At 47.0% G+C, this 25546-nt stretch overlaps 1 protein-coding gene across 2 annotated transcripts in view; it reads left to right on the top strand.

Annotated features, from left to right (window-relative positions):
- Positions 1–25546, top strand: part of FAM168A (family with sequence similarity 168 member A) — a 173690-nt gene that overhangs the window by 142854 nt on the left and 5290 nt on the right. The window contains exons 3-7 of one of the 2 annotated variants that reach the window (XM_056115887.1): positions 5586–5666; positions 8969–8995; positions 14298–14423; positions 21842–21984; positions 23641–23815. In XM_056115887.1, the coding sequence (XP_055971862.1) occupies positions 5586–5666; positions 8969–8995; positions 14298–14423; positions 21842–21984; positions 23641–23815 (552 nt within the window). The remainder of the gene's footprint in view (positions 1–5585; positions 5667–8968; positions 8996–14297; positions 14424–21841; positions 21985–23640; positions 23816–25546) is intronic. The other variant, XM_056115888.1, reaches the window with a different exon arrangement.

Here is a 25546-nt window from a genome sequence, read left to right as displayed (position 1 = left end):
ATTCTTCTCACCGCTCTGGACCGAGCCCCAGGAGTTGGTGATGCAAACTTCCAGTTGGGCTCTATACTTCTTCCTTCCACCTTTAGTGTCTTCGCCACAGCAATCAGATTGAACCTTTTCAGACATCAGTCAGATTACGTGATTCTTCTGCTCAAAACCCCTTGGTGACTACTCCTCATTTCACTCTGGCCTGTTAAGATCCTCTGTGCACTGGCCAGCCCTTTCTCTGCCTTCCTCTGTTTTCTTTGCATTTGCTCTGCTTCCACTGTACTGTCCCCTTTGTCGTTCCTTGGACATGTCTCATATGCTCCCAACTTGGGGCCTTTGCCCTGTGCCTCATCTGAAATATCTTCCTTTGTCCAGCTGCTTGTCCACTGAATCTTTGAAAATCTTTTCTTTTTAATGTGTGCATACCAGTCGCCTTTAAATATTGTGCTCTAGTGCTTCAGATGCCCATCGCCAAGCCCCTTCCTTTTCCTTAGCACTTAAATAAATAAAGGCCCTCCCGTTGATCGACGATTTGCCCAGTAACGTCTCCATTGGAGACTTTGTTGTTACTGTGTCTGGCATATCGAATACTCTCGGTAGCTTGCCGGGCTCTCCGAGAGGGGCGGAGGAATCGAACTCCGGTCGGCCATGTTGGCCGCTTGTAAGGCGAACGCCCTACCCGTTGTGCTATCGCTCCAGTCCCTAGCACTTAAAATAGTGTTTATACTTATGTTTATCCACTGGCTTCTCCTACACTCCTAAAACATAAACTCCACCAGGACAGGGATTACTCCAAGCAGATTTATAAATATTTGTGGACCAAACAAGCTTTAAGAATAATGTTTTTGAGATGGAGGGACATTGACACTCTTGGTGGCTCTTTTTTGGTGGGGAGGGGTTACACCCGGCGGTGCCAGGGGTTATTCCTGGCTTTGCAGTCAGGCATTACCCCTGTCCGTTCTCAGGGGACCATATGGGATGCTGGGAATCAAACCCAGGTTGGCCACGTGCAAGACAAATGCCCTACCCACTGTGCTATCACTCCAGCCCCTCTTGGTGGCTTTAGAGAGGGAACATTGAATGTTCAAAGCTCTGTATTCAAAGCTTTGTAAACCACAGTGTCTGAATAAAGGAAGCAGTGCTGCTTCCCCCATAATGCCGGCCCTAAGTGCTGCTGGGGATGCACCCCCAAAATAATTTGCTAAATTTTACCTAATATTTTATACTGTAACTGCAAAACCTGTCTCACTGGTGCTTTGGGTCCCTGCTTTAGTAATGTACACTTGCGTCTTAAAAAATAATATAGGGCTGGAGGGAGAGTACAGAAAGTAAGGCACTTGCCTTACATGCAACTGATCCCAACTCAAATCCCTGCATGATCCCTTGAGTACTGCCGGGGTCACTCCTGAACACAGAGCCAGGAATAGCCCCAGATCACATCATCAGACCTTTTTTTTTCTATTTTTTCTATCTTATTGGGGGGGGGGGGGTATAGCAGAGGGAAGCACATGCCTGGTAGTGCTCAGGAATCACTCTGTATTTTGTGCCTGGGATTGACCAGGGTCAGCTCTGTGCTGGACAAGCACTTTAACCCCTGTACTGTCTTCAGCTCTTGTTTCTTTTGTTTTGTTTCGTTTGGGGGCCACTCCTGGTGATGTTGGAAGGCGGACACTTAAAGCTTGGTGCTCATACATATGCACAACAAGCTCTCTCTTGCTGAGCTATGTCTCCAGCTTTAGAAGTTTCATGTCTAGAACTCATTTCTAGAGAAATAGAAGTGTAGCTAAAGACACCGAGGTTGTTCACATAACTTTATTCATAAAAATTTTTCAGGCAACCTAGACTACCCAAAACAGCACAATGATTATATGATTTAACATCTATATGATGTAAAATTTTAAGGATATTAAAAATAATTTTTGAAGACTAATGAAATGGAAAGATGCTTATAGTATTAAAGTGAAAAGTAGAGGGCCAGCCAGAGAGATGACTCAATGGGCTGAGCACGTGGGAGGCCCAAGCTGATCCGTGGTACAGCATGGTGCCATAAGCACCACGAGGTGCAACGCTAGGACTGCGCCCCAGCACTGCCAATGAGGGTATCTAAAAAAGTGAAAAGGTAGGGGCCGGGGAGATATTCCAGAGGGCAGCGCCTTTGCCTTGCGTGCTGCCTGTAGATTCGATTCCCAGCACCCCTTTTGGTTCTACAGCACCACCAGAAGTGATGCCTGAGCACAGAACCATGAGTAAGCCCTGACAGGCACTGCTGAGTGTGGCCCAAACAATAAACCAAAAAAAGAAAGAAAATGTAGAATATAAAGCTGTATTTGCTCCTACTTCTTACCATATGCCAAAATGATTAGTGATCCAAGTACGAGAGCCAAATAAAAAATTCTTAGAATGGCGGCCAAAAAAAAAAAAATTCTTAGAATAAAAACATGAATCTTCATGTCCTTGAATTTGACCTTAAAATCCTTAGCTGTGACACCAATAGTATGAGTCACAAAAGAAAAACAGATACAGAAGCCGGAGTGAGTAGGGCGCTTGTCTTACAAGCGGCTGACCCAGGTTCAATTTCCTGTATCCCATATGGTCCCCTGAGCCCTCCAGGAGTGAATCCTGAGTGCAGAGCCAAGAGTAACCCTTGAGCACCACCTGGTGTGTCCCAGAAAATAAAAAGAAAAAAAAATAGGTATATTCTTACCAACATTAAAAATATTTGTGTGTCAGAGGCATGATCAAAAACATGAAAAGCGGGGCTGGAGAGATTAGTACAGAGGGTGAGAGTAAGTGCTTGCCTTGCATATACCTTCCCCACTGTACTTGCCTTGAATAGCCTAGCTAGCTTCAACACCTCACACCCCATAATGGTATCATTACCCCCACCACCACCTGCCAGCAGTGACCCCTAAGTACAGAGCCAGAAACAACCCCCTGAACCTCACTAGGTGTGGCTCAAACCCCCCATCCCCATAAAAAAAAGAAAGTGAAAGGAAAGCCCACAGAACATGAGAAAATATTTGCAAATAATATGTCTGATAAGAGTTTCATTCCAAAATATATTTGTAAAAATCTTCCTACAATATTACATCAAAACAACCTGATTTTTACCTTTACCTTTTATCATTTTGTTTTGGGGCCATATCCAGTGGTGCTCAGGGCTTTTTTCTGGCTGTGTGATCTGGGATCACTCCTGACAGGACTCAGGGGACCATATGGGTTACCAGGGATCTAACCCAGGTCAGCCTCGTGCAAGGCAAGAGCCCTATCCTCCAGCCCCACAACCTAATTTTTGAATGGGTAGATGTTTTCAATAGACATTTTTTTCAAAGGAGATATACAGACAACCAATAAACACATGAAAAGATACCCATCAATCCTAAGGGAAATACAAATCAAAGTAAGATAGAGCATTCTGCATCTCCTAGGATGATTATGAAAAAAACAGACAAAAAATAACAAGTGTTAAAAAAAATAACAAGTGTTGATAATATATGGAAAAATTGGAACCTTCATGCATGATTAATGTGAATATAAAATGGTGTAGCCACTGTGAAAAAATAGTTAAACATATAATTTTAAAAGTTAAACGTGTAATTACCTTATGATCCAGCAATTCCACTTCTTGTTATATACCGAAAATTATTGAAAACAGAGATTCAAACAGATACTCATACACTGATTCATAGTAGCAGCATCCAAAAGGCAGGAACAATCCAAGTGTCCATCAAGAGATGAATAGATAGATAAAATGTGATATACACACAATATGTTATTTAGTCTTAAAAGCAGATGAAGTCTGGCACCTGCTATAGTATGGATCAACCTTGAAAACATTATGCTGTGAAAGAAACCAGACACAAAAGCATGAATAGTATTTATATAGAATAGACAAATTCATGGAGACAGAAATTAAATTAGAGGTTAACAGGGAGATTAGGGAGAAGGAATGGGGTATTATTGCTTAATGAATATAGAGTGATTAAAATAAGTTTTAGAAACGGGATAACTGTACAGTATTGTGAATATAATGCCACTTAAAATGGTTAAAATCATGAATGTTACATATATATATATATATATATATAGTCACAATTTGGGCTGGAGCGATAGCACAGTGGGTAGGGCATTTGCCTTGCAAGCGGCCAACATGGCCAACCCAAGTTCGATTCCTCCGCCCCTCTCGGAGAGCCCGGCAAGCTACCAAGAGTATCTCGCCTGCACGGCAAAGCCTGGCAAGCTCCCCGTGACGTATTCAATATGCCAAACACAGTAACAATTGTCACAATGGAGATGTTACTGGGCCGGCTCGAGCAAATCGATGAACAACGGGAGGACAGTGACAGTGACAGTCACAATTTAAACATTTTCCAAAAATCTCTATAAGTGGGCCAGAGATAGCTCAGTGTGCTGGAGCACGTGCTTTGCATACAGGAGCCCGTTTTCAATCACTGATTTCTGCATAGCCCCCTAAACATCACCTGAGCAAACCCCCTGAGCAGAGAGCTGGGAATAGCTCCTGAGTACCACTGATTATGGTCCAGAACACTAAAATCCCTAAATCCCTAAAAGTAAAACTGGAAAGACAGTACAGCTAGAAAAGTGCTTGCCTTGCGTATGATGACCCAGTATGTTCTCCAGCATTGCATATTATCCCCAAACACCGCCAGGAGTGATCCCTGAGCACAGAGCCAGGAGTAAACCCTACACAATGCCTGGTATTTTCCCCTAGACCCACCCAGTCCCTATAAGAAATACATAGCTGGGAGGAGGGGGGAGGCTAGATCTGGCTTTTGTGGGCTCTCTGGAGCCAGGCAGGAGAGTCTGTTCCTATCTGCTCATTCAGTGATGAGCTGCCTGAAATTGGCTGTGGCAGTATTTTATTTATTTTATTTTATTTATTTAACTTTTTGGGGTCACACCTGGCGATGCACAGGGGTTACTCCTGGCTCATTCACTCAGGAATTACTCCTGGTGGTGCTCTGGGGACCATATGGGATGCTGGGAATCGAACCTGGGTCAGCTGCGTGCAAGGCAAACACCCTGCCGCTGTGCTATTACTCCAGCCCCTGTGGTAGTATTTTTAACTTAATGTGCTGCTTTTTTCTCCTTTCCTGCCCTTCTTTTGTGTGAATGCCCAGAATCCTATTGAGCTGCACCCCTGGTCTTAGAGATGTCTATTTTTTTTTCAATTTTATAGGCTGATATTTCTTGCTCTGCCTTTAAAAAATTAAAGATCGACATTGTTAAAATTGTAGCATTGGTGCCACTTTCCTCAAGAGGAAAGCTAAGTTCTGTCTAAAATGGCTCAAGGAGGGGCTGAAGAGATAGCACAGCTGGTAGGGCGTTTGCCTTGCACGTGGCCGACCAGGGTTCGATTCCCAGCATCCCATATGGTCCCCCGGGCACCGCCAGGAGTAACTCCTGAGTGCAGAGCCAGAGTAACCCCTGTGCATCGCCAGGTGTGACCCAAAAAGCAAAAAAATAAGTAAGTAAATAAAAATGTCTCAAGGAGAGACTGAAAGCCAGTGCTGGAACTTGTATTCTGTTTTCCTTCATATGCAGCTAAACAGAAAACGTTTTCTCTCTCTTTGTAGGTTATCCAACAGCCTACCCGGCAGCAGCCCCTGCCTACAATCCGAGCCTGTACCCCACCAATAGCCCCAGTTATGCTCCAGGTAAGGAGGAAATGGAGACAGCAGTAGAGAATGGGGCGGGAGGTAGGACTCCCTGCTGATCTCTGCCTGTACTTAATTGCTTTGGCCTCAGCCCATCCAGGCCAGATTCTCCAGGGAATGCCCTCTGAGAACAAGGTTGATCAGCTTCAGGGTGGGGGGGGTGGGAGAAGGATTTCCTTTTTTCTTCTTGGGACTGGAAGTGTGCCAACTCTTCTGCTGGAAGGTCAGAGACATGCGGTCCCCTCACAGAACTCTTTCTGCTCTCCCAAACAATGTTCAGGTCCACTTTTTGCTCAGTTTCCCTGAAGCTGCCAATGAGAGAATACACAAACGCACACACTAGACCCAGACTTGCCGAGTCTGGATTTGGAAGAGACTGACAGACTTGCCATCAGAGGATAAAGGATTTAAGCAAATAACATGTTTTTCATTCTAAAATATGTTTAAGAATGTAAAAAAAGTTTGTACCTCTTTGGACTAGGAGCGGTGCAGAGGTCTTATCAATGGTGTTAGCCCACATACTCAGCTGGTGCTTTAACATTCCAAGGAGCAAAAGAAATGTGGGCTCTGTTGTTAGAAAGTTCTGGGTTTGGATCCTGACACTTAACTCATGAGCACTGAGGTCTTAAACAAGTTACTGCTCTTCTCTGAGCAAACCAGTATGAGATGGTATACGTGGTTTCATGTTAAGTTTTTCATTCGTCGCTATCTTTTGTGTCTCTCTAGATTAGAAAAGAGAACATGAAACCAAGAGTCAGAATATCATCCAAGGGTTTTTATTTTGTTTTGTGCTTTGCTTCTGAGTGCAGAGCCAGGAGTAACCCCTGAGCATTGCTGGGGGTGACCCAAAAAGCAAAAAAACAAAAACAAAAAAAAAAGGTAAAAATCATGGATCAGAGAAATAAGTCAGTGTGCTAAGTGCATGTTTTGCATGCAAGACACCCAGACTTGATTCCTAGAACCACACGATCCCCCAGGTATTGCCAGTAGGAGCCACCGAGCACTGCCAGGTGTCATCCAAAATTAGAACGTCCCCCAAAAAAAGAAGTTGAAGTCACATCATAAACAGATACACATAGATCATGAAGTTACCATACAGTTCCCCCACCACCACACAGTTCATACTAATAAATTATTTTATAAAAATAAGTGGAGTTAACTCCTAAAATGCTTCCATAAATGTATGATTTCACAGACATTTAATTTGTTCTTGCTCTCCCCAGAGCACTCTGGAAGAAATTATAGTCCATTCCCATTGATAACACTGCAGTCGTCCTCAGAGAATTTGTGACATGTGGACTAAAAACCTAGGATAGTATCTCCACATTGACTTTTCACTCTTTGGGCCATGACCAGCAGTGCTCAGGGGCTACTCAGTGCTTGGGACTTATTCCCATCAGTGCTTGGGAGACCATATGGTACCAGGGATTAAATCTGCGACTCTTGCATGCAGAGCACATACCCCAGCTCAGTGAGCCATTTCTCTAACTGCCACCCCTCCCCCCCAACACGCACACACACATATGCAAAATCTTTTAAAGTTTTTGTTTTCCTCTGCACATGTGCAGTCAGGAATTAAGTCCTGGACCTCATTATGCACTATGTTACTGAGCCACATCCTTTGCCCTTGCCCTCGTCTGTTTTTCATATTGGAGACTGGCCTCTGTGTTCACCGTGTGTCCTGGCAGTGGCAGGGAACTCTTGCCCTCCAGGAGCTGTCTCTGAGAACGGGCGTTATGACTCACACTCTGTTACCTGTTGGAGCAGCCATTTGTGATACTGGGATATACCCACAGAATAGAAACCTGCAAAGGAGCTAGGCTCTCCTGTTTAAATTTCTCTCATGTTCGGGCTGCAGAGATAGCCCAGAGGGTAGGGTGTTTGCCTTGCACGCAGTTCACGGTTTGCTCTCAGGCATCATCAGGAATGATCCCTGAGAGCAGAACCAGGAGTAAGCCTTTTGCATGGCCAGGTGTGACCCCCCCCCCAAAAAAAAAGGATAAAAAAAGAAAGTTTCTCTCACCTTCTTCAAGGAGACCAAGAAGTGGCTTTAGAGTGTTATTTTTAGCATCTCAGAGTACCCAAAATGCCATCTGCCCAGAATTCAGGGAAACATTTCACCTACCGTGGTTCTGAAAGCACTGTGCGTTCATGGGGACTTTTTTCCCAAGCTCTTAATGACTTTCAGAATCTTATTTAAGAACTATTTGGCCCTGTAGGAGGTCGGGACCAACCAAGAACCTGTCTTTGTTTTCAGAAGTTGGAAACCAAACGATATGCCATATTAATGATAATCTGACTTGAAAATGAAGAGAAAGGATAAGCAGGAATAAATAATAACAGATCAAAATGAAATATCTCCTGACAAGAAGTCTGTTTATAAATCTTCTGTTGTTCTTGATTTCACAGGAGCCTTGACAGGGCAAATAAATGTATTGGAGGCTAGAGAACAGGGTTCAAGTTTGCCTTCCATGTGCCTGACCCAGTTTTGACCCCCAACATTCCAAGGGCCCCCGGAAGTGATCCCTGAGCACAGTTGGGTTTTCTGACCTCCTGCCATATACCAGACACTGTCACAGGCACTCTCTTCCTTAGTCCTGCGAATTCAAGCTGCTTTCCTCCAGCTTTGCTCAGAGAGATTAAACGTGCCTAAGGACCAGCAAGAATGTTCAAGGGGCTGGAGTACCACATGGTCTCCCAGGCACCCCCAGAAAGAGCCCCGAGTTGGACGTGGCCCAGTAACCAGAGAAAGAAAAATAACTTACCCAAAGCTGGAAAAGGCAGTAGAAATGGAACTCAAACCCAGTCTCTCTTACACACAGCCTATGCTCCTTCCTCTGCACCACCAGGGAGTGAAGTGCCTCTGCATTAGTCCTAGCTCCGGGGTTTATGGAGAGGTCTTCAGAGACCCCAGACAATGGTATCATCTCTGAGCCTCCGATTCCTCCCACACATAAAGCCTGTCACATGTGATGCCCCTCTGCAGTGCTTGGGGAAACTTGTTCTTTTCAAGGACAAACAAAGCAGAAACTTAGACTTGTTCATGTCTAGACAGCTTATAAACCGGCTGCCGGAGGATGCCACTGCCACTGAGGAGGTGTCCCTCCTGTGTGCAGAGGATTTCTTTGATGGCAAGTCTGTCGCCTTTCCAGGGTAGAGCACTTTGCACCCTCTGAAGTCACTGTTTCTGTGTAGCCTGGGGGAAACTGCTGTCTTAAGACAAAGTTTGTTTTGTAACTGCAATGTGTACTACTTTGCACAAATTCTTAGTGGTAATTTCAACTAACATTTCTATCCAACAGAGTTTCAGTTCCTGCACTCAGCTTATGGTAGGAGAGCTATTTTTCCTCATCTGTATTATGGCCTATGAATGTGTTATCTCGTAACAACAGTAGCGCTCCTTTCCCTTCCTCCCCAAACCCCACCCCCTAGGCTTGGGCTCCCCCCCAGGTGGCTCAGCGGCAGTTCCTAAAGCATGCAGGAACATGTCTGATGGTGCAAAATCATGGGTTGGAGACACACATGAACCGTCCCCTAGGGCAGCAGTGAAGGATCATGGCACTAAAAGGCGTCTCTCCCCTTCCTCACCTCTGGGGGTCCCGTCTGACTGTGGTCAGAAACGCTCACCCGAACGTGGTTGCTGAATTCAAACGAACGAGCACAAATTTCGGGCCTTGTTTGTGGCTCCTCTGCTGTTTGTGTGGCCTCCCCTGTGGAGGAGAGCCGGGATTGTGCCTGGAAGGACCCAGAATACCAGTTTTCCCCAGAATCAGGTCCTCCAGCTCCCTCAGCAAACAGGGAGAGCCTCGGACTTGTTTGACTGGTTGACTTCAGATAAGATCTGTTCCCTTAAGCCCAGATCTTACACGTGGCTCCTTTTCGGGACATTTTCATCCATTTCATGGATGGTAAGAGGCGAGGCCCACATATGCTGATGAGCAAGGGACCAGAGCTGGGTTCTCTGGGCAGTGTGGACTCCAGTCCCAAGCACCACAGGAACTTGTGGACACCTGTGAGGGTCCCAGCAGTATAACTGGACTAGGTTCCTCTTTTTTTTTTTCTTTTTCGGTCACAGACAGGAAGGGACCATGGGAAGAACTTACACTTCCACCACCCTCATCTGGGCTGCTCCAGATAATGTTTCCATCTCTGCACACTTTGCCAACTTCAAGCCTTGAATTATGTGGATATTGAAAAATGAATTTGTGTGTGGCACATCTTTCAGGAGATGAGCTATGAAAAATTCTCCTTGTCACTTCTGTCAGCTGTGTGATCTTGGGCAATTTACTAATGTCTCTAGGCCATAGATACAGCTTTTCATTCCAGTGGAACTCAGAGGGGCCTTTAAAAGCTAACCGTCTGTCTTCTTTTAACTTGATTTTTGTTTTCCATTTTGCTAGTCACAGACTTGTTTCTCTTTATCATTTTTGAGAAGTCATTTTTTTTTGTTTGCCTCAGGGAACTGAATCTCCCTAAGTGAGGGAAGCTTTCGGGCTTCCTCACCCCTTCAGTTCCAGCATCTGAAAATACTAAAGTATATGTTTGGAGCTTTTTTTCTTTACAAAATGTTCAGTGCCGGATTCTCTGCTGGCCTTTTGAAGATACAAAGACCAGTAAGACAGGGTTCTTTTTGTTTTGGAGGGGCCACACCTGGCAATGCTCAGAGGTTACTCCTAGCTTTGCACTCAGGAATTACTCCTGGCAGTGCTCTGGGATGTCAGGGATCAAACCCTGGGTTGGCCATGTGCAAGGCAAGCTCCCTACTCACTGAACTCCAGCCGCAGGAGCTCACAGTTTAATGGAGTTCACAGACGAGCCAGCAAGTACAGCAAGTACAGGGCTTCTAAGACTCAGGAACTGAGCTATTGAGTGATATACACGAGGCATATCTGAGAGGCTGTGGACACTGGGCAGAGAGAAGAAAGACTTCATCATAGAGATGAGTCTTCAGCTCCTGATTCATGGATTAAAAGATGTTTACCAGGTCATATTTAGGGAAAGACATTCCCGGATGAGTGAGCAGAACCACTTGGCGTCCCTTGGCATATTCTGGGAATGATGCACCGATGGTGGTGTAGCTGCCCGAGAGATCACAGAGTGGGAGCAGCAAGAGTCTAGGCAGCCTTCAGACTCAATGAGTGGTCTTGAGAGCCATACTTAGGCAGTAGTGAACCAGGGGACATTTCAAGAAAGGTTTGTGTTTAGGTCTTAGAAAGGCCACTGTCGTAGTTTAGAGATTAGCACGGGCAGACTTAAGAACAGTCAGAGCAGTAAGAAAGCAGCAGTGATTTCAGTGAGAGCTTAACTGGAGCTGCACAAAGCATGGGGGTGGAAGAGTCAACCCACAGCAGGACTCAGAATCCCAGGGTGCGACTGGCTCAGGAGTAGAGCAGAGGCTTTGCTGGTACGAGGCCCTGGGTTCCATTCCCGGATAAAAGCAGAGACACCTGGAAGAGTGGGTGACACTTTATTTTTGACTCTTCCATGAGCGCTCCGAGGTGATGTGGGAGTGCTTGTTATTTCCATCTTATGAGAACTCGAGATTGAAGCTTAGGAAGCTCCAGTGACTTGCCCAAGGTCCCACAGCTAACCAGTGGCAGAGCCCAGGCTAGAACTCAGATTTCCTGACTTACTGCATTGTTCAGAGTGATGGTCCCTTGCTGCCTCTCCTTCTCGTAAATGTTCTTAACAGATTGTTCAAGTGTCAAAGGGCATGAGGGCCCCATGTCCGGGGAAGTGAACAACCCAGCAGCTGGATGTGGGCAGCACGCTGTGAGTGGGCCACGGCCCTTCACTGCCGAGGGTTTGTTCTGTCTCCCTGTCCCTCTCCCTCGCTCGCTCTTGCTCTCGCTCTCTCTCTCAGAAAAGCACATACAGTAGTTCATAAAGCACACTAGTCTCACGTGTACAGCTTAAATAACGTTTGACACACTTGCATTTACCAATCAGTTCAAACTGTGAAGCATTTCTTGGGCTTAGCACCTTTCATGGCCTGGCAGAGCAAACGTGCCTGCCGGAGCAGCTTCTCTATTCCCATGTTTCTAAAAGCGTCTGCTGGACTATCCACATCCTATGGCTGAACTCTGAATGGCTCCACCAACTGGCAGTGATGCAGCTATCATGATGCATGATGCAGCATGATAAAAAATTAAGGTGGCTGCTAATATGTAGTGGTCTTGTTTTCAGCCTTCCTATTTATCCAGTATTTATTAATTATTAAAACATACATGGAATAGAGAAAATTCTAATATGGTATTTATGATGAAACCAGAAGAAAATACATACTTTTTCATGAACATGTATAGTTTAGTTCACATGGTGAGTCAAGAAAGACATAATCAAAGGCACAGGCGCACCTGCTTCTTTGTTGATTAATCTGGAATGTTATTGACTCTGTGTAATGCTGTCTTGTTCACTTTCTTGTCGGCGTGTGGCTGTGTTGCATCCCAGCTAGACCATAAGTACCTTGTGTGCAGTAACCGTGACCCTTGTGTGTCACGTATGTTCCTGACCACCGTAGCATTGGGGGCAGTGTAGGCCTCACACGTTGGTTAATTTTATTTACTTTGTCACACAATCCTTCAGGCTAATGTCAGACTTTTGGCTTAAGATGAAAATTACTGCGGCGGGGTGGGGTGGTGGGGAGCGAACCTAGACCAGCCCAGAACCTCCAAATTCTGCAAATTCTCTGCACCCAGATTCAAGCCTCTTGCTCTCTGAAGTGCTTGTGGGCTCGTGAGTCTCTAATGTGTCAGAGCCACTGGTTGCGCTTGTTTGGGGTGGCCAGGGTTTTCCAGCCACATGGAGTGGCAGGTTCTAAATTTGGAGACGTTTTGATAAGATCTTTCAGTCCTCATTGGATTTTTTCATAGCCCCCCAACCCCCATCCACGAGAAAAAACACAAGGTATTGTTTAAAAACTGTAGCCCTTTCCTCCTGCATTGTTAGCAGAGCTATGTCTTAATTTCTAGCAAAGTCCTTCAACTCTGCATGGAATTCTGCTGGGTTTTCATTTCTTTTACCAGAATTCTCCTTTTAGTGTCACTTTCCTGCCCATGATTTTCTTCTCATTTTTTGGCATCTGCTGTATATATTGCGGGCCATGAATACAAGCACAGGTCTGCCCAGAACAGCTCCACACCTGATTCAGGCTCAGCCCACACAGTGTAGTCCTTTGCTAGGACCTCTTCCTCTGGTTTCTTAATTCCAACCTGGAAGGAGCCAGGCTTTCTTGTTAGGTGGACAGACAGAGGCACTGATGGAATCTCTATAGAGGTAGATGATCCTTGTCCTGGTGGAATTAAAGTGTTAGGCAAACTGTCATCTCATACCACCCTGTTTCACAGCATCTCCTTGTTAAAGAATTGTGTCTAGTATACTCTACCGCCACCAGTGCAGCCCCACTTCCTGCTAATATACTTAACGTCCCATATCCATGACTCCCCAAACCGTATATGAACCCAAAATACTGTTCTTTTTTTCCCCCACTATTAAAAGTATATGAAGGAAAATATTTTTAAAGTTAGGCATTTCCCCCCCTTTGAAACCCTATTTCCTCTCTCCTTCCTCACAGGATACCATGAAGGTAAGTTTTTGTTTTTTTTTTGTTGTTGTTCTTTTTTTTTTCCCAGTTGTTCCCTACTTCTACTATGAAGCATTATTCTCCAAATTTGTCAAACTGAGCTTTGAGTCAGTCTGGGCAGTCTCAGTGGATTCCACTCTGGCCTCATTCCTGTTTCACACCTACCCCAAGTTTGACATTTACTTTTTCAATGGTTTAAAGGCCAGAGAGCTAATACAGGGGGTAAGGCGCTTACCTTGCCTGCATCAAGCGCTGGTTTGGTCCCTAGCACTCCATATGGTCTTCCAAGGACCACTGGGGTCACTCCTTAGCATAGCTAGGAGTAGCCTCTGAGCTGGGTGTGGCCCAACCCACTACTCCCACCACATCCCCTGCCCCCCAAAGGCCATCTCTTAATATGCCATCTCTCATTCATGAGTGATCTCACAGATGGCACACCTATTGGCACATCAGCAGAAGGTGCAGGAATATGCAAGAGATTGTCTGGCTCTATTATGTGTGCAAGAGGAGGAGGAGGAATGTCCTCGAAGCCACCAGAGCCCCTTAGCAGAGATGAGGCCCAGCAAGGTTATGTCAGGTGGTAGTTATTTTGGGGTCTCCCTTTGAAAGCAACTCATTAACTCTACCCCTAGATTATAGATCCCAGGCATAAAGAATACTCATTTGATCTGACTCAGCACAGGCAAGGACACCAGGCCACTCTGCACTAATGAGAAAGTAGCTCAGGGATGTCCGAGCCCCCAGGCAGACTGCCAGGCAGCAGAAGGCGGTATTCATGGGCTTCCTCATGGTTTCTGTTAGAGTTAGTAGGTGGAAAATCATGACTCTCAGTATAAATTCTGGTTTTCTGTTTCAGCTCATTCAGAAACTCACGTTAGCCCTCCCCCCACCCTCTCACCCATCTCAGAAAGGCTAAACCATCCTGTTTGTGTGAATAGAGCCCGTGGGCTGTATGTTTCTGTCCAGCATAAGCCCCTTGCTTTGTGTCTGTCTTGGGTGGTGCTCACTTCTTGTTTCTGTCTAATGCCCTTCTTATGTCTTCCGTTAAGCAACTCTGCTGATGAAACAGGCCTGGCCACAGAACTCATCTTCCTGTGGCACCGAAGGCACCTTCCACCTCCCAGTGGACACCGGGACCGAGAACCGAACTTACCAAGCTTCCTCTGCGGCTTTCAGTAAATACAGCCTGTCTCCTCCTTCCCTTGTTCCCCTTGGTTGCACAGTATCTCTTAGGAAGGAAAGGGAACGTTTCTAAATGATATTTATAAGGTGGTATTTAAGGGGTGGTGCATACGTGCACGCACGCACACAAATGGTCCTCCTTCCACAGGAAAGGTTACCCACTTTACCGAGTACCCCCAGTTTGAGGGAAACAGACAGCAGGGAGGGGGAAGGGTGGTGAAAGGTCTACTCCTCTGATCAACAAGGTACATTAAGGAAGGACCATTTATTATGTCTCAAGAACACGTTTGACATAATGGCTCCTTCATCTAGTGTGAGGGTGCTCCGATTCAGCACTAGTAACATTTAGACCAGATCATTCTTGATTGTAGGGAACGGTCCTGTGCCTTGTAGACTATTTAATAGCATCCCTTAAGCACAGAACACAGAGCCGAGAGTAGCCCTGAGCACTGTTGGACGTAGCCCAGCCACCATACCACCCTCCCCAAAAAAGAAATCGTTGGCCCTTTAGATTGGTCACGTTCTAATTTTTGACACAAAATGGCTCCAATAGATAAAATGAGGTACAAGGTGCATTTTGACTCCATGGAAAGGAGAGTTGCATGTCTGTGCAGCTGCTGGAAGAGGTAGGGCTGATGTGATGTGGGAGCCCCTCAGCTAATGGTCCAGCAGCTCTGACAAGCCCTGGGAGGAGTGTTGCAGGCTAGACCTGATGGTCTGTGACTCAGTGGATTAGTATTAATCTGTTAATAAGTAGATTAATAGGCTCCAGTATTATTTTTTTTCTTTTTCTTTAAAATACCCAATGTCCTTCACTCCTTAGTTTTTATTGCCTCCAAATGTCATTATCAGCTTAACTTTATGCAGTGTTAACTTTCACGTTTTGGAAAATATGCTTTCATCATCATCCACTCATTTAATCTGCAGCAAAATCCTATTATTTGGGCTAGTTTTTATTCCACTTTGAATACCAGGCATAGAAAGGTATTTGACCATTTAAGTTGTGCCATCCAACTTAGACAGGATGCCACAGAATTAGTTAAAAATAACACGCAGGTCAAGTGTCTGTCGCTAAAATTTTTCTTCTACTTTTTATTTTTGTTTTGTTTTGTTTTATTTTGTTTTGGGGCCACACCCAGAGGTGCTCAGGGGTTACTCCTGGCTCTTAGTTCAGGAATTACTCTTGGAGTGCCTGGATGACCATATGAAGTGCCAGGGATAGAACCTGGGTAGGTTGTGTTGCAAGGCAAGCACCCCCTAATTCACTGTGCTATCACTCTAACCCCATATCACTGAAACTTTTGGACATTCGTTTGACCCCTGAAGGAGTTTAAGAGAATTGGCAGCAATAGAGTGTTTTTCCAGAGAACTCAAGTGGAATCTGGTTAACATAGAAGGCATTGTATATGCAAATGATAATCACATTAATTTGCATATAAATGCTAATAGTCACTTGTATCATAGCAGAGACTGGGTGGGAGGCTAGAATAATTGACCTGGACTTGTTCTGTGAAACTTTAGATGGTCCCTGTCTATGCTCTGGACCTGGATGTTTCCAACTCTCAGCTGAGGGAACTAGACTAGATACATCTTCCAGGTTCTCTTGAGATATTAGACCTTTTGTTCTGTTAGTCAGTGCTGTGTAGCAATATCCTATACCGCAGTAGGGACCCCTTCTCTAGCTCTCATGAGTATTAACCAAGTCGCCTGTGTCCACATGTCTTCCAGTATTGGGTACTCATTCCTCCAGAGGTGAGTGAATATTAGTGTTAAATGACTTAGCCTTCTACTGGTTGAAAACTTCCTAAAGTCCCATTGAAATACCCAGTAGCTATGTGCTACTACAATACCCAGAAAGGATAAAGATGTGATCCTTTTTGAAGCAAATGATATGTTTACATTTTTCATTTTTATTTTGTTTCGTCTTTGTGTTCTGGGTCAATATCTGATGGTGCTCAGGGTTTTGTGCTCAGAGATCACTCTGGTATTGCTCAGGGGGCTTTGTGGGGTGCTGGGGATTGAACCTGGATTAGCTTCGAGCAAGGTAAGCACCCTACCTGCTATACTACCACTCTGGTCCAAATAATCCACTTATTAAATAGCAGTGGAATTAATTGACTGGTCTTCATACCCACTAGGGTCCCTCCCAACACATGGAGTCTGTAACTTCTAAAGCTACAGAAAATCAGGGCACCTCCACTGATTCTTCTCAATTTCACCAATATTTGCTAAACCTGCTTTTAATCAGGTCTTCCTCCTACTTACTCGTTTCTCTCTTGTTCAACTCCCAACAAGGAGACTTGGGGGTCATGGCAAGAATCAGACATAGAGCACAGTCCAGACATATAAATCTGTTGATCAATATACTGATTAGTCTAAAAGGCATCCTTGATGTGATAGTCAATGCCTTTGATGGTGGTGGGAGCTGCACAGCTGGAAAAGATTTATGACAGTGAGGAGGATTGAAAAGAAAAGGATGAAAAGGTTTTACCTTGCTAATGTGTACACACTCTTTATTATCCTGTTTGATGGAGCCTAAAATTACGATTAGAAACCAAAGGGAAAGGACAGGACATCCTAAGCACGCCTCGTTCATAAGGCAGAGGTGGGGAGAGTAGTGGACAGATTTCTTTTTCTCTCATGTTACTGCCTTTAGCAAAATGGGGACACAAAGGCCAGTACAGCAGTGTCCAAAATTGCACTGCAGAGACCTATAACTCAGAAGGGAACATTGCCTGAGATGTGATAAGCCCTGAACTGGAGGCCCAGCTCTGCTTGATTTGTTGTCTGATTGTGAGAACGCCAGTGTCCCTCTGGGCTCCAGGCTCTTTATCTTAAATGGAGTGTTAATCGAAGTCTTGACTGGGTTCAAAGTTGTCCTTAAGGACTTCCCACAGACCTGATTCTGTGACCTTCGGACTCGAAGGAAAATCACTCATAAGTAGGTGAGTTGAGTCCAAATTTATTTGAATAAAATCTGGTACTTCTTATTTTAACCCAACCCCCTAGCTTCTTTCTCTTGAGTTGCACAAAGTAATAAATCCTGAATTTTGTGATAATCAAGGCAAGATTTTCAGGGATCTTCAAGGGATCACCAGTCAGCTATGGAAAGTCCTCTGCAATAATTTTTCTCATAAGAGTGTCACTGAAGTACTGAGACTTAGAACATCAGTACCAGAAAGTTCCTCTGACAGCTTCTCATCCTGGAGAGAAGGATTGACCTGATTCCCAGACAGCGCTCAGAAGGGGAACCAAGGGTGATTTCTGCAGCTTCCTGACTGTTCAATAACTTGGAAACCCATTGTGGGTCCTGGTTGGGGTCCTGGCTGGCAGTCAGAATCCCTGTCCCCTCACTCTCAGCATCTGTTTCTGAGCGCCTCTGTGAAATGGTTGCATTAGGCTTGCTGATGTCTCACTCTGCAGCAAATTGTGGGGATGAATAAGCAAGACCTTCTTCAGTGGTCTCCCTTCCACTGTCAGGGGTGTTTCTAGCTCCTGATTTGTATTCCGAGTGTGCTTGTGTCTGATTTCATAACATAAAGAAAGGGAAGCATTCTCAGACAAGGTTATTCTTAAACATAGAAGCCAAATTCTACCGCAGTCTCTGGGAGCCTTTGATTTTCCTCAGAGGAGTAATCTCAACACTTTGTAAGATGCTGTAAGGATGGCAGAGGGGGGAGTGCAGACTTCCCTCGAGATAAAAACTCCAGAACACATTCTCAGAGCCTAAAGGAAAGTTGCTGGCATTGTTGGCTTGTTAACTTTAAAGAAGCATAAAATCACGGCTTTTTAAAGCCATATAATTTTAGAATCTTAGATTCCAGAAATCTTTGTTTCACATCGGAATGCACCAGAGAGAGCAAAAGTGTAACCGTAGAGTTTAACCTCCTGTATCACTGTATCCTCTCAGACCAGCCTCTGCTTTCACATACCCCCACACCAGACCCGAAACTTAGTCTATCTGAAGTGATTGAAAAGGATGCCAACCAATCTGTATGAAGTGCTAACCAGTCTGAAGGAGTTGCACCTCTCAATGCATTTCTCACGGATTACCCTGGTAGTACCAGTGAAGTAGGTTTTCTTCTTTATTCCTACTTGACAGATGAAGAATTTGCTCTGCCAGGGCTGGGGCTTGCACCCAGGCGGCAGGCTGGGCTCCAGACTATCCATAACCATTATTCAGTGATAAATAGCTTTAGCATAGTAGAGCCCTCAGAGACTGGCACTTTGGGGTTCAGTGGTGACCTGCCCGCACATAGAAGAAGTGTTCTCCACTCTGGCAGGACTCTTCATCTTTGTGTTACTCCTTTAAATCAGGACTCGGTTGGCGGGGGGAGGATGCAAAGGACCAGACTCTGTACTTTGCAGGCAGGAAGCCTGAGTTCCACCTCCAACACAGCATTGTTTCCCCAAGCCCAGAGCTGGGAGTAGCCCCTGAACTCTGCCAGCGTCACCCCAAAACAAAATAAAACAAAAATCAGAAGTAGGCAGACTTTTCTTATAAAGGTCCAATAATATAGATATTTTAGGCTTTCTGGGGTATGTGGTCTCTGTCCTAACTACCACTAACAGCAGGAAAGCAGCCGCAGCCCATGTGGTAATGCTTGGGGTGGCTGGCTTCTGGTGAAATTCCATTTACCAAAAACACTGCAATTAAAAGAACCCTATTTTGTCTGTTTTAAATGCTAATCATGTGGAGAAAAGGTTCTGAGGTAAAACAGATTTGGAAATAGTCTCCTCCTGCAGATCCGTATCTTAGAGATTCAGTTTGTTCTTGTCATTAATAAACTTCTCAGGGTCATAGAATCAGAGACAAATGTAATATCTCTTTTACACTGCTGCCTCTCGTCCTTTTTTTTTCATTCTTTCTTTGTATTTTTCTTTTTTCTTTTTCTTTTTTTTTTCTCTCTCTCTTTGGGATTTCCCCAGCAGTGCTCCAGGGTTACTCATGGTGATACTCAGCCATCTGGGCCCCCAGTTCGGTGACGGCCCTGCTGCACCTTTTTCTTTGAGCAAAATGATTAAGGTCCCTTGTAGTCACGGCCTGTGGTATATTCCTGAGACACGAACATCTTGAGCAGCCTTGGTTTTACATATGTATAAACTCACTCCAAAGTAAAGCCCTGCTTCCACATGCCCGCTGACCCAGGCTTCTTGTCGCCCCCAAGACTGCCCTGCGTCTGTGACCACAGTTCACAGTAGACTCCGCAGTCTGCATTCCTGGAGGAGTCTGGCCTGGGCATCTGCCCCTGACTCACTTGCAGCTCCATTGCAGTTAGTTTCTGACTCACCAGTGCTGCCTGCTCTGGAATGCGTTATTTCCACTCTACAGCTACTCACCTTGCAAACAGATTCGATCACAAAACCAGTTTATCATAACTCATCATCAGAACTCTCAATCAGCAGGTAGAAAGAGAAATGGCTTTTATCCTCGGGAGAGGACAGGGCAGCTCTTGTGGCAACTAACCAGCGGTTCCCACACGTTGCGGGCAGGGAGAGGCCCCACCAAAGCTGAGAGCTAGAAGCCAGATAACAGCATCCATTCACCCGGGCTCAGGGCAGAAGAGATGCAGAACCCTTGAAAATAGGGCTTTAGGGCCAGAGTGATAGTACAGCAAGAAGGCTCTTGCCTTGCACACGGCAGACTGGGGTTTGATCCGCACCCCATATGGTCCCCCAAGCCCTGCCAGGAGCCAGGGGTGAACCCTGATCACCAGCAGGTGTACCACCACCCCCCAAAAAAAAAACTGTGGATTTTAAGTTCAGGAAGAGATCCTTGTCCTTAGTCCTTTGACAAACAAAATAACAGTTAATGATAGTCTTAGTAAACGAGGGGAAAGCTTAGACCGGAACCTCAGTCCCCTCTCGTCCCATACTCTACCTTTCCATTCTGTCCCCCAATTCTTGGCAGAAATAGCATCATACTGCTAAAAAGGTCCTTGAGGAGCATTTTGTAGGAAAAAGAGCCAAGACGAAGAGAAGTCAAGTGGTCTGTCAGGCGACAAGATAGGACGGGCTCCCGGGCAAAGCCCCAGGCATACACGGGGGCTCCACAGCCAGCCTCCCCAGGCACTGTGCCTGCAGCACAGAGAGGAGACAGCCCCCCAAGACCAACCTTTGCTGAGCCCAGGGCCCTGTTGTATGACGGGAGAGAGATGGGGCACGCTTGATGATGTGGTCACTTGGGCTCCATCAAGTAATTCCATTTTGTGATCTTCTAAGAACAGTCTCGTTTATGAGCTTCACATTCTCCCCCGGTTGAACTCAGGTTCAATCTCTCCTTTCTTGAATATTCAGAGGTAGCACTGTTTGTTGGAATGTTGATCATGAGCTTCTTGGCACCTGACCTCTCTGTCCCAGCCCCAGCTTTTGTCCACCACTGCTGAGGTACCAATGTGGTGTTGTCTCCGGGTCATCATTGACTTTCATGTGACTCAACTTCATACTTCAGGCAGAGGCGGCCCCCCAAGAGAGTTGAGGGGAGATCTAGGGCAAAATGTTTCCACTTCCCAGATGAGGCACACTGCCTGGGCTTATGGATGGGTGTCTACCTTAAAACTTGGCACGGAGGAAGAGGAAACTTGTGTTGGGAACCCTTAAAATAGAGAAATACAAGGAAAAGAGAGTGAGGGGGACGGAAGCCAAAAGACAGAAAGAGCAACAGAAGATGCCTTGGGGTGCTGAGACAAAGGCGAGATGGTACAACCCAGAGCGGGCAGCTGACGCTCTCCCACCCCTGCACAACCGCCTGTCCACGGTGCTCAGCTCTCCGCCCCAGGCTGTCCACCTGCAGTGTTCTCTTAGAAGTCAGCCAGTGGGGGACGGAGCGATAATACAACCTTGTCTTGTATTATCAGTTTGTCTTGCACACAGCTGACCCAGGTTCCATCCCTAGCATCCATATGGTCCCCTGAGTATAGAGCCAGGAGTAAGTCCTGAGCATCGCCAGATGTGGTCCCCAAAACAAGACAAGATAAACCCCAAAAAATGAAGTCAGCGGGTCCTTGGGGCTGGAGATTGTACAGCTGTTAGGGCACAGGGTTCCCACCCAACCCACATGGTCCTCGGAGCACCATCGCATCCTCAGGCCCTTGCACTGAACCACAGGTCCAGAATTGAGAATTGCTAGTGAAGTCTCCAGGCCTCCTGAGCACCGTTTGGGAGACACCCCCAGGAGGGAAAAACAGCAACAACTACTAGTCCTGTCCTCCCATAGAAAGGCGCCCCGTGATCCAGAGGATTAGGCCAGTCACACAAGCCACGCTGAGCACCAGGACTGAGGGAGCTGCCTCGGGGAGAGCCCTGTTATCCATCCGTGCCTGTTTGTTTCCAGCCCAGACTCAGCCCTGCTGCCTTCCAGCCATGTCCTTCTGCCAACTAACTGGAAGTCTCTCTTATCGCCTTGGTACAGGATACACTGCAGGGACACCGTACAAGGTCCCGCCGACCCAGAGTAACACTGCTCCACCCCCCTACTCCCCATCACCCAACCCCTATCAGACGGCCATGTATCCCATCAGAAGTGCCTACCCCCAGCAGAATCTGTATGCCCAGGTAGGTGCGCATGGACACCTGAGCCCACCTCTGCTGCAGGTAAAGGAGTCTCCGGCTGGAGGGGGGGATGGGCAGGGAGAGGTGATGGTTCTGGCCGCTGTGGAGCTGTGACTTGTGCCCTGGAAACACTAGTTCGGTAGCCTGCACCCTCCCCACTCCGCCCCTGGGCTCAGAATGTCGGGGCTGGGGGTCCCTGTAGGCCATCTTACTTAACCTCTTTTTGCACAGAGAAACTGAGAGCCAGAGAGGGAAGTGACTTATCCAGAGTCACACAAGCACTGGTTGTCATCAAAGAACTGTGCATGTCTTGGGCCTTTGGCCCTGACTCCCACATTTATCCCTCCTGGATGGAATCTTAGCTGAACAGGGGTAGGATATGTGTCCAGACTCTGACACCAGTTCCTGGTATCACCGCAAGCAGGCGAACGCTTCTCTGTGCCTTCGTGCACTGGGCTCTGGACTCAAGAGAGGCTCTTCATCTTCCTCTGTGCACACGGGGTGGGAGTGGGGGTAATTCTGCACTAATGGAAGTGATGGAAAAACAACTGTATTGGAGGGCCAGAGAGAGAGAGAGTACAGTGGGCAGGACACTTGGCTTGCAAGTGGCTGGCCTGGGTTTGATCCCCAGTACCATATACGATTCCTGAGCCCGCCAGGAGTGATCCTTGAGCACAGAGCCAAGAGAAAGCATTCTTATAAACAAAATAGGTTGCCTTTTTTTTTAAATATATGGGGCTTTATATTTTATTTCTATTTTATTATTGAGGTGGTGTGTTTTACAGCAGTGTTAACATTTATGCTTTTGGTGAACCAAGTTACATACACTACCACCATCGCCAGATAGAATGTCAGATTTTTCAGGAGTCCAGGAGGAGCTTGGGATCCATTTTCCTTGTTGAGGGTGTGCCCTGCGGCCCTTCATTTGCCCCCATGCATTCTGAAAATCTGGTCATTACATAATAGAAACTATTGACGGCCTCAGAACCAAGAAGCAGCAGGGCCATGCCGTCTCACTGACCCAAAGGTCAGCTGAAATGTGGTCTGCAGTTGCGAGCAGCAGCGCGTGACCCAGACAGCGGCTGTCACCCCAGATCCTTCTCCCCACCTCATCTTTTTGTCTAAAGGGAAGCAGATAGTAAGCCCTAATTCTCAGGGGCCTCTCCTCTGGTCTGGCCTTGGTACAGTGCTCTGGGCTTGCAGAAGGATGTGGTTTTGGCAGCTTAGGAGGCAGGCTGCTGTACGCCATCAATATTTGAAAAGGACAGAATCAGGGTTTGGGGGGCAGAACTGTCACCCAGGAACAGGTAGGATAGCACCTCTGTTCCAGACCAGCTGAGTCCAGCACTGTTCATTGGCAGGAAGTAAGGCAGGAGCAGAGGCCCAGCCAGGCCTCCACCCGTCTCTCTGGGCTCGTGTTCCTTTGGGTCGGGGGAGGGGGAGATGGGGTCCCTCTCTCCTCTCGCATCCTGGCACCTGAGTGAGGACCGCAGAGTCAGGCCCACGGACTGAGCTCATGCTGCCCGGGTTTGCTCCCTGGCCCCTCACCGCCAGGGTTGGCCCTGGGGTGCAGAGCCAGGAGCAGCGTCTGGACGTTGCCAGGTGTGTTCAGGAGCTCCGACAGCTGTCACCATACTTAAGCGTGGCCTTTTTCCGCAGGGAGCCTACTACACACAGCCCGTGTACGCTGCCCAGCCCCACGTCATCCACCACACCACGGTCGTCCAGCCCAACAGCATCCCCTCCGCCATCTACCCGGCCCCCGTTGCTGCTCCCAGGACCAACGGCGTGGCCATGGGCATGGTGGCAGGTACCACCATGGCCATGTCAGCAGGTGAGGGCAGGTCCCGTTTCTGTCCCCCAGGAACTCTTGACAATTTGGAACCCAGTCTAGGCATTGACTGCGACCCAGCATGAGAAATCCCGTGACCAGAGGGTTCTGGGAACCCAGGGCAACGCCCCTCAAAATATGTTCTCAGGCTCAACAGACTGAGCACATATTTTGCACTCAGGAGGCCCAGGGTCTGTCCCTAGCATTCCAGGGCTTCCTGAGCACTGAGCCAGGAGTAGCCCAAGAACACTGCAGGGCTTGGCCCCAAAACTGAAAATAAATAAGTAAACAGAGAAATCTGCCCTCAAGGATCAGGAGGGTGCCACTGAGTAGGGCCTGTTGAACTGGCCCTTCAGGGGACAACAGAGACGAGCCAGAGGGATAAGGAGGGGGAAGGCAGCCCAGACAGAAGGAGCAAGAGCGTGACATATCCCCAAGCTTAGATGACAGGTAATAGAGTTGAAAGGGTGACCAGAGGGGCTGGCACAGAAAGTGAAGAAGTTTGAGTACCTGTCAGTGACAGGGAGCCAGCAAAGGAATTTAAGCAGAGCCATGGGGGGTTGGCTTAAACATTCTCTCTGGCTGCTGGTAGGTCCCTGGGGAGCCTGTAGGTCAGAGGAGAGAGGAGGATGTTAGCACTCAGAGCCACAGGATTCCAGAAAACAAAGGGCACCAAGCATTGCTGTCCTGCAGGCAGTGTTATGCCCAAGGTCGCCAGCACACGAGGAAGAGCCGAGGCACAGAAGGGGAGGAAGCGAGAAGTTTATCTCATCGTGATGAGCCCAGGGATCGCGAGGGGTCGTGGGTCTCTAACCCACTGAACAAATGATACAAAAAATGAGGTTGCATTTGTACTCTAAAACTACACTCAATTAAGATCCGACAAGAGGCACTGCGGTTTTACTTACATTTCAAACAAGATACAGTTTACAGACTCACATCGATAAGGCTTCACTTCAGTTACAGCCACGCCTCTGACAGGAGCAGACTGTCTCTACTTAGCTACCAGACCCTGGGCCTGTCGCCAGCACAGTGATTGCCCTTTAAATTTCAGGGTCTGACACTGACTCTTTTAACCCTTCCTTGGTCCAACGGTATATGAATGATGTATGTCTTCTTCAGCTAGGTAATATCATGGCAGATTATAACAAATAACTGACCTAAGCACTTCAGAGCCTGTCCACAGTGAATAGCACACTAGGGTAGAAGCAGGTCCGGGGGCCCCGTCCTTCTCCATTTAGGATTTTCACCAGGCAACAGCCCAGCGCCCGTTAGAAACTTGGAGGATGGCGAGAGAGATGCCAGAGGAAGAGCAGAATCAGGAAGTGTTTGGATGGCATAGGAACAAGAGAGCCACGAATAACCGCTCGAGGCCCAACTTTCAAAGAATCGGCAGAGGGAAGAGAGTACAGGGATGAGGTGGTAGGAGGGGGCGTATTCTTCCCCTGAGGGGTTGCCGGGGCCTCATTCCCCTGAACCAGTGAGTAAGCTATTGCTCTTTGGGCACTAGGGCGCAGACCGATGGATTCTGGTAGTTGGGACTAGGGTCCTGCCTTCAGGAACAACTAAGTTAGTGGGAACCTAATCAGGCAAACCCGCACTCACAGACAGGAAGGGTCTGATGGGGACCCAGCCCCATGCGTCCGGGAGACCTTCCTGGAGATCAGCTGGCAGGGAGGAGGCTGGGAGGAGCTGTGCCCTCTTCAGCCCTGCACCCCAGCATCCCCTCAGCAT

Source organism: Sorex fumeus, unplaced genomic scaffold, assembly GCF_029834395.1.
Source record: "Sorex fumeus unplaced genomic scaffold, SorFum_2.1 ptg000030l, whole genome shotgun sequence".
In the NCBI taxonomy this organism is placed as follows: Eukaryota; Metazoa; Chordata; class Mammalia; order Eulipotyphla; family Soricidae; genus Sorex; species Sorex fumeus.
Note: the sequence above shows the minus strand (reverse complement) of the source record. Positions and strands in the feature narration are given on the sequence as shown.